Source organism: Solanum lycopersicum, chromosome 3 (assembly GCF_036512215.1).
Source record: "Solanum lycopersicum chromosome 3, SLM_r2.1".
Lineage (NCBI taxonomy): Eukaryota > Viridiplantae > Streptophyta > Magnoliopsida > Solanales > Solanaceae > Solanum > Solanum lycopersicum.
The window spans coordinates 40,673,910-40,682,998 of NC_090802.1; the positions used below are offsets into that span (position 1 = coordinate 40,673,910).

The 9,089-nt window shown below is 35.1% G+C and overlaps 2 protein-coding genes across 6 annotated transcripts; one reads left to right on the forward strand and one right to left on the reverse strand.

The window, feature by feature from the left end:
• Positions 1–338: 338 nt before the first annotated feature.
• On the reverse strand, positions 339–908 carry LOC138347576 (uncharacterized). Its single transcript, XM_069295873.1, has one exon. The coding sequence runs from the start codon at positions 906–908 to the stop codon at positions 339–341; it is 570 nt and encodes a 189-aa protein (XP_069151974.1).
• Positions 909–3,232: 2,324 nt separating this feature from the next.
• Positions 3,233–8,752, forward strand: LOC109119781 (protein IMPAIRED IN BABA-INDUCED STERILITY 1-like). Of its 5 annotated transcripts, none has more exons than XM_069294962.1 (5): positions 3,233–3,409; positions 3,594–3,874; positions 4,835–5,156; positions 5,240–5,725; positions 8,398–8,752. In XM_069294962.1, exons 3-5 carry the CDS (start codon positions 5,070–5,072, stop codon positions 8,500–8,502), a joined length of 678 nt encoding a protein of 225 aa, XP_069151063.1. In that variant the 5' UTR covers positions 3,233–3,409; positions 3,594–3,874; positions 4,835–5,069; the 3' UTR covers positions 8,503–8,752. The 5 variants fall into 5 exon arrangements, 4 of the variants coding, with proteins under 4 accessions (XP_069151063.1, XP_069151065.1, XP_069151066.1 ...); XR_011219984.1 differs by lacking the exon at positions 3,233–3,409 and adding an exon at positions 8,264–8,321 and having other exon boundaries at positions 3,418–3,874; positions 5,051–5,156; XM_069294964.1 differs by lacking the exon at positions 3,233–3,409 and adding an exon at positions 8,264–8,321 and having other exon boundaries at positions 3,418–3,874.
• Positions 8,753–9,089: the final 337 nt, after the last annotated feature.

A 9,089-nucleotide genomic window follows, 5' to 3' on the forward strand; every position in this document is an offset into this window, starting at 1 on the left:
AAAAATTCCCAACAACTTTGAAAAAATTGACCTGTAAAAAGCCATTAGTTCCACATCCAATGCTTCCATTTAGAACAAAAACTACTCTTTTTACTTTCTCATGATCTGGAAGCTTTGTCATTTTTTCATTCTCCTCTGTTGATATGTACTTGGGAATATGATCCACCATTGTGTAATCCTCTGCTCTATACTCCTCTTAGAATTGATCCTAAAATATGCCACTGCTGCATTTCAAATTTCACTATTGGATTTTAGTTCCTCTCTTTGCTCTGTAATTATTTCAGTGACCTGAAGATTTTTTCTTCTCCCCTTTACATATGAATGAAAATATTTGGTATTCATGTCTCCTTCTTTGAACCACTTATTCCCGCTTTTTGCCACCAGAAATCCTCCTCCAACCTCACATATTTTATTAGATCCATTTCAACCTTGCTCAATTCCGCCCTATTGTCTACAGATGGGTTTATCTGTAGCTGCACCTCCCTTAATTTGATAATGTATTCCAAGGTGGCAATTTGTTGAAAAAAATTACCAAATACTTCTTTACTCCAAGTGGATAATGCCCTCTTAACATTCTTCAGTTTAACGTGTAATTCAATAAATGAATTACCAACAAAGTCGTCTTTCCAGTTATCCTCTACAATCTTCTTAAACTGCTTATGCTTGCTCAAAAAATTCGTGAATCTGAATGGTTTAACTGTTGGAACTTCATCACTGTTGCTCATATGAAGAGGAGCATGATCTGATCCCTGTCTGATAAGATGTTGGACCTCAGATGGAGGAAACAAATCCAAAAACTCTTGATTTACCAAAATCCTATCCAATCTTTTAAATATGCAAGCTTTATCTATTCGACCATTCCACAATGTATATTTGCTTCCGGAAAAATAGAACTTCACACAGAGCATTACTACTAATGAATGAGGAAAAATCAATAGCTTCATTTATAATGAACTCCAGCCCTCCCAACTTTTCCTCCTCATTTATAATAACATTGAAATCTCCCCTAATGACCCATGGACATTGTACATTCTTTGCAATGCTCTCAAATTCCTCCTACAATTCCAGTGTCTCCATTGCCAATCTCCTTGCATACACCACAAAAATCTTAAATTCCTTATCATTCTTTTTTAATTGAAAAGTGAGCTGCTGCAAAGTGTCTGATATAACACTGCCTTCCATCCTTCTTTCCAGAAACACCAAAGTTTCCATTGATATTTACTCCAGCATTATCAAAACCAAGTCTCCTTTTATATTGTTCTAACTCTGAAGGTTTTCTAAACAGTTCCATTAGAGCTATAAATGAGTAATGATGCCTATTATTTAAATCCAATTACCTCTCAAAAGATTTTTGAGTATTAATGGATATGAATGTTCCAAAAAAAATATTTTTTCAATCATTGATTGATGCTAGAACATCTCTCCCTACTACTCCTTATTTTGACCTGTAATTGAATTACTGATCTTCCTTTCCTCGCCCCATATTTCAAACTGTTAGTATGTCTTGGAGACAAATCACCAGCCTTACTAATTTGTTGAATGTTGTAATCCGTGTCTTCATCCTCTTCGGTATCTTTTTCATGCTGCATCAATTCATTATCTTCCTCTATTAAATCTGGACCTTTAGGAATTTCTCCCTCTTCATAACATTTTGCCCCTTGTCTCTCCATAATTTGTTAAAAATAAATTTCGTGAAGTGTCAGCGTCTTCAATCCCATCAGCCAGTCTGTCACCCACATTGTTAGTATTTGTCAACTATTCTTCCTCATTGGTGTCATTCTTAAACATCTTATGATCTGCATGTCGTCCCTTACTTTGGACCTGACTAATTGTACGTTCACTACTTGCTGCCCTTCCCATCTCCTATGAGTTTTTCATGGTATTTAGTAACTTCTTTGTTGGTATTTTTCCTTGTATTTCAGTAGAATTATCCTTTGACTTTCCTTGCTACTTGTCAATTACCTCATCATTGGCCTGCACATTTTCATGGTTCAAGGTTTGCTCTTGTTCTTCATTGTTCAGTTAGTTGAATTTGTTACCAGTTATGATCCCTATTCTACTCCATACTTTTTGAGGCTCCTTGTTTTTTACTCCCCCCAAACATTGCGTTTTGTTTCCACGAAACCTTCCCCTTTATTCTTATCTTCCACTCTCGCCAGTTTCTCCTTCCCTTTGTCATTAGGATTTTCTTCCTCTTTTTCCTTCCAACTGACCTGATTGCTCCTTGTGTGGATTTAATTCTTGATGTATAACATAGCATTGATCTTCATTGTGCCTTGAATCTTACACGTTTGACAGTACCGGGGGACATAATTGTAATTGATTTCAATCCACTTCTTCACTACTTCATTATTCTGCATCCTCATTCCATTTTAATTCATTTGGGGAACTCCTTTAGTAAATCAGTTCTACCTTAAATTTTGGGCAACTTGGCCTCGTCTGATTCTTCGTAGCCATGTCAACTTGTAAAGGTTTCCCCACTACTGCAGCTAATGAAAACACTGCTTCTTTACCAAAAAAATTTGGTGGGAGCGCAGGAAAGGAGATCCAAGCTATCGTTGTTGACGTTTCTTCCTCCAAATTAAACATTTTAATGTTCTCATGGGGTATGACCAATTCTTATGGGTAATATAAAATACGGGCTTATAAAGTAAGTTAACATAATCTTCTAATAATGTCGCCCTGATCAAAACATATCGATTGCTCAATAAGCCTATGTTGCATTTGCCCTTTAATTCACATTGCATAGGGATGAATTTTCTAAATTCTTGTATCTCTAGCCAAAGATAGGAAAATTTTCCCAATTTGCATAGTCAAGATTTTCATTGACTATCATCTGATTCACCTCCTCATGCTCCCTAATAACTTGTGGCTCACCATGCAGATATGTGATTGGTTTCAGCGGATGGATAGATAAAGAACTTTCTTTGTTTTCAACTTGTCAACATATGTACCTCCAGATGCATATGGTAATAGGTCGACCTCAGGAGGAGGTTGACCTGTGGCCGTGGCGGCCATGGTTATCGGAATTTTAGCGGCGGCAGCGTAGGGTTCATGGATGAGATATTGTTTTAGAGATTTTTTTTTAAATTCCGCTTTTTTCAAATATTTTGAATTAATATTACTTTTTTAAAAAGACTAAAACAGAAAAATGACAAACAAGGAATTAAGAGGAATGTGTTAAACTTCAATAAATAAAGAGAGTAAAATAGGAATAACCAACCTTAATGAACGACAACATGTCACATGTGGCGGTAATTCACAAAATATATTTGTCTTGTATCTGCTTTGGGGACTGGTGGACAGGAACCATTATATTTGACAAAATAATGTGTTGATTTCTTTGGCCATCGCCCCAGAAATTTTTTTCATTTTTTTGGAACAATGTTCTACAACCCGATGAGCTAATGTAGGGACTTCAATTTTGATCCTCATTTTTCTCTCTAGCTTACCCTTTTCCCAATCTAAGAGTTTTTATTCCTCTAATGGGTTTTGGGGGGACATGGGTTGTGTGAGCTCCAAGCAGGCCAGAGCCCATTCTCCGCCCCAACGATGCAATTCTTCTCTAACAACTCCTGTCATTATTAATGCAGAACACAATGTGCACCATGTCAAGGCTGGATTTGCTTCTCTTCAGAAGATCAAAGAGGAACCCAAAAAGGAGAAGAAGGCTGAATCATTAATCTCCTCTAATTCTAAGGCTTCGAAAAAGGGGAATTTGGATAAAAAGGCTAATTTTAGTATCAAATTTTGGAGGCTAAATGAAGGAGAACATTTGTCTGCAGGATGGCCTGTTTGGCTAACCGCTGTTGCCTATGAAGCTATTGAGGGATGGATGCCCCTTAAATCAGATGCCTTTCAGAGATTAGAAAAGGTAATTTCTTTCCTTTGCGTATTCAAAATTTAAATTTGATTGGTTCAATGGAAAATATTGTTTCATATGGAACATGACATTCACGATTCATATAGCCGAACCTAACTGGACTGGGATTGTTGATGTTTGTTGTTGTCATGAAAACATCAGTTCTCGTGATAGAGAAGAAAAATGGATCTTACATTATCTATAATACAAGATTTCAGATCATAAAAATGTATACTATGTTTTGATAATTGGTGCACGTGTTAAATGTTATTGCATACCGACACGATGAGCCATATAGGATTGACTTTCTAATTACTATTATACGATGAGCCGATGACCATTGTTTTTGGTTGGTCTTATTGTTTTACTCCAGATTCTTATGGCTGCTTATTTTATTATTTTCTTAGTGTCCTGAAATCCTGAATGGGATCTTGGCCATGAAATTTTGAAAGAAGAAGCACTATGAACCTTAAGTTAATTTGTAAATGCTAGCTCTGAAGGATACTTAGCATCGGCTGCGTTGACAATAACTTTTGGATAAATTTTCATCATACCATTTATATTGATAGGTTCATATATCCTACATAGTGATGTTTATGCTTGAAGTAGAGTTTGAGGATAGTTTAATTTATCCCCCGCATGCCAATTATGAGCTCCCCGTTCATTGAAACATAAGTACAATCATAACTTGAAGGAAACCGCAAGGGTACAACAATATAATAATTTACTGCAAGCAAATGTAACAAAAACGATGCTTGACAGATTTAACTCTTCAACCTAGTTATAATGAACTTATAGGAAACTATGCAAGATGTTAGACTGACATTATACGCTTGGTTTACTGCACATGGCTCAGGGATTTTGGAAATTTTGATAACATATTTAGGCCTTGACTGCCTAATTTCATATGCAATGGAACACGGACGTTTGGACTGACTATTTCAGTTGAATGTTACCGTTGTATGAATGCAGGTCATCCAGAAGGTGCTCAAAGATAGGAAAAGCTGACGAATTTAAGCTGTAGTTGTAGATATAAAAAGAAAGATGATTTGTCGATGTTCCTTCACTAGTATGAGTACTAGTTAAACATTATTGCTGAAACATATGTAGTTCCATCTCGAACTGTTTAGTTTTAAGAAACTAAACTCTGATTTTGAACTTTTCCCCTCACTTACATTATGTTATCAGAAAGAGGGCCAGTTCCACAATGAGAGCATCAGGAGCTTCAAGAAATTCAAGAAAGGTGCAAAAGTCGCTTCAAGAATCGAGCAACTTTGGAATAGTCTCAACAGAGGTCTTTTTCCAGTCATACATATAAACATACTTACATTCCTTTTTGACGGTACATTGACAAATTTCTTTTTATTCCTTATGCAGGAGGCTGAAGCCAATATCCATAACGGTCTTCGAAACATTGGTGGTAGTGGCCATATTTCTAAAGGAAAAGGAGCTACTGTGGCAGGCATATCAATGAAACCATCTTATGATACAGTGTCAGAGGCTTCTCAGACGACCGAAGAATCTCAAGGGGAAAGCATCCGATCTGTCCCTGCACAAACAACTTCAAGTGGCACTGCATGGGCAAAAATGAGAAAGCAAGATTCTGCAGCCTCAAGACCCCATCCACAGGCCAACTCAAAAAGTCAAAAGTTGATTGCCTTTGACACATCTAGTGTACTAAACTTAGCCAATACCTTGTATTTAAACATGTCAGGTAATAATGACTTTGCGAGCAGGATCAATAACGATGCCAGAAGCTACAACAATGATGCAAAGCATTCTATTAGCAGGCAATACAATCATCATGAGCAACAAGATTCTTTTGGATCATCTGATATACAGCAGTCACAGGAGATGTCAGAGGTTCGTATTCTTGATCTACTATACCTAGAATTTAATAGTAAGAAACTGAAACTTTTCTTTTCTGCTGTAACGCTAGCATAGGAAGGCTTTTATTTTTTTGGAGGAAAATTGATAAAATTGACCCGTAAGCTATTCTATGGCTAATTGAAACTGTTCCTCCGAACGTTTGATAGTAGTCAGTTGTGCAATGTTAAATTGTGTGAACAATTCATTAAAAAGCTAAAACTGTTTATGAACAAACTTTTATTTTCATAATTTTGTCTTCAACATACTGAAAAGAAAACAAAACTGTGCCTTCAACGTCTCCTCACGTGCGGGATTGATTCTTTTTCCGTGGGCCAAGTACATGGAAATTCTTTTTCGTAACAAGTGTCACTGAGACTTGAACCCCCAAGATTTCTATTTACACTAATACCATTTTAAGATATAAACTTGAGCTGAACTCAAAACCAAGTACTAGTTCTAAAATTACTACAATTATCTGAGTAATTGATTACTAGATACAATCAGTTAAACTACAACTGATTTATTGCGTGATTCATAGATTTACAGCCTTAATTGCATTTAGTGTCCCATATCGGTTAATGGAATGGGTCCCTATATAGTTTGGGACAGCCCTCACCTAATGATCAAGTTTTTAGAGTTGAGTTAGCTGCAAGGTCTATTTTCTTTTCCCATTCCTATCGGTGATTTACTCGATGTTAGGCTCTCATTCTTATGTTGTCCATGCTTCAAATATCCGGTACTAGGAGAGTGTATTAACGGTCAAAAATTTGTTGCGAAAATGGGATGTCATCTCTTTATATAGTCTCGGACTATCATCTCCTCATGAACGAGCTAAGTTTCATTTAGGCTCGAACTTCATTTTCTTTGCATGGAGATATTATTATTGTTTTGCTTTGCAAGCTCTGTTGTCTGTGAAAAATTAGAGCAATGCCTATGATAAACACACATCTGACACATAAAGCGATAGTAAATGATACAAGTGTACTGTATTTTTAATATATGCAATGCTACAACCTAGATGGTAAAGAGAGAGTATTCAGAAAGATGAGAGATGTAAGGATGAAGGTGTGTTTTATTTATGAGGAGAGCTCCTCTATTTATACACAAAATTTACAGACTTTTGGCCAAAAGTGGCCGACACATACTTTACACTTGGCCTCCCTATATTCGGCCAACACAAGAAAACAAAATACTTACTATTACTACTTTACATAATTGGCCGACAAACTTTTTACATGATTGGCCGACAAACTATTTACTTTACGACTTTTATACAATTTGGCTTTTTATAGCCGATGCAACACGACAAAAATAAAAGACTCTTACTTTATACATATGGCTAAATGGAGGGGATGGAAGCGTAAAGAGAGAGTATTCAGAAAGATGAGAGATGTAAGGATGAAGGTGTGTTTTATTTATGAGGAGAGCTCCTCTATTTATACACAAAATTTACAGACTTTTGGCCAAAAGTGGCCAACACATACTTTACACTTGGCCTCCCTATATTCGGCCGACACAAGAAAACAAGATACTTACTATTACTACTTTACATAATTGGCCGACAAACTTTTTACATGATTGGCCGACAAACTATTTACTTTACGACTTTTATACAATTTGGGTTTTTATAGCCGACGCAACATGACAAAAATAAAAGACTCTTACTTTATACATATGGCTGATATTTAGCCAACACTAGTAACTCTTAACTCTTTTTTTTTATCCTAAATCAACTGTAGGTATCACATTGTCTTCTCCGTTGCATTTGGAGCATTTGTGGTCTGGATATTTGTTGTTGATAAGTTTGCAATACCTTACTAATAATTCTTCTAAAATAAATCCTTTCTTCAAAGCTCTCGTAGATGATTGTTCTTCTGGTTGTAATAATGACAAAATCCATGTTTGAACTTCGTCCATATCTGATTTTCTTAATTCTTTGGAGTTTGCATATATCATTACCTGATCTCTTGCATAATAACTCCAAATAGCATTGCCGTTTAAATAATTGTTTGCTAGCTCTTGTATAATCGTAGCTATACCAATTATTCTTTTATTTGCATAAAAAATTGGTATTTCTATTTTTGGTATCTCATTTTGTTTTTCTATTTCTTCTGGAATAATCATATCTTTTGTTAATCCTATCTTTACCACCTGTATTGGTGATTTTATCTCTTCGTATAATATCTCTGCTGGTGCTGTATAACATTTTATATAGAATAAATTTCCTTTGGTAATTCTTTTATATGTAAGAAATGCTCTATGTAATTCTGGTATTCCGACTATCTATTCTCCGGTATATGTGTATACTGTATTTAGTAGTCCGTAGTTATAACATGTTTTTACTAGGTTGGGGTTGGTCTTAGGTTGTGCAATAAGTTTGTTATATCCTTGTAGTTTCTGGGTTATATAATCTTCTTCGGGATTTTTTGTTTGTGTAGATCTTGGGTTTAGGTTTAGGTATGTTTGGATTTTGTATATGTTTTCAATGTAAGATTGGGTAATATAGTTATATCTTTTTTTGTTGTTTTGTAGGCTTACTGCATAGGTTGATGTTTGTGGTTCTGCTGGTATTTGCATTTGTGGTTTTTGGGTAAATGGTTTTGCAAATAACTGGTTTAACTTTGTGTTTTTTGGTTTTTCACTAGTTCTTTTACTTGTACCTGCAGCTGTATATGAACAAACATTGTTATGGGTTTTATGGAGTTTTCCAACGTCTCCTTCTAGTTCTGGCTTTTTACCGTCCGCCGAACGACGTAGCTCCGCATTTTTAGAGTCATGTTGCTGACTTGTAGATTCTTCCTTTTCTTCTAGCTTTTGAATTCTCAATCCCATACTGTCCACTTTTATACAAAGTGTAGTTAGGGTTTTGAGTATGTTTTCCATAACATTATCTTGTCCTGGCTGTGTAACTCTGTCTTGATAAATAGTCTGCAATCATATTTTTGTCAGTTTTTATTACCTCAATTGTAAATGTAAAATTTAGTATGTTTAATACTAGTCTCCTTATTTCTTTTGTTGTAACTGAATCATCTAATTTTTTCGTTATCCACCATTTTACTTGTGTGTTATCTGTTCTTACAATAAATTTATTGTAAACAATATATGGTTCAAATGCTAATAAACATTTATATAATGCGAATAATTCTTTTCTATTTATTTCCCATTTTATTTGTGCTTCTGTATAAGATCCTGAATAATATCTACAATGGTGTTCTATTTTTTCTTTTTCATATTTGTATTTTAAAACTCCTCCATAACTATGATCATTTGAATCTGTTTCGACAATATAAGTAAATGTTTTATTTTCATCAGGAAAATATAGTTTTGGTAGTTTTTTACATAAATTCTTAATATTTCT

Excerpts from the sequence above, each read along its gene's own strand:
- LOC138347576 (XM_069295873.1), bottom strand. The coding sequence starts at position 908 with ATGCTCTGTGTGAAGTTCTATTTTTCCGGAAGCAAATATACATTGTGG.
- LOC109119781 (XM_069294962.1), top strand. The coding sequence starts at position 5,070 with ATGAGAGCATCAGGAGCTTCAAGAAATTCAAGAAAGGTGCAAAAGTCG. Across the intron at positions 5,157-5,239 it reads TTGGAATAGTCTCAACAGAG|GAGGCTGAAGCCAATATCCA; the intron begins GTCTTTTTCCAG and ends TTCCTTATGCAG. Across the intron at positions 5,726-8,397 it reads AGTCACAGGAGATGTCAGAG|CTGTATATGAACAAACATTG; the intron begins GTTCGTATTCTT and ends TTGTACCTGCAG.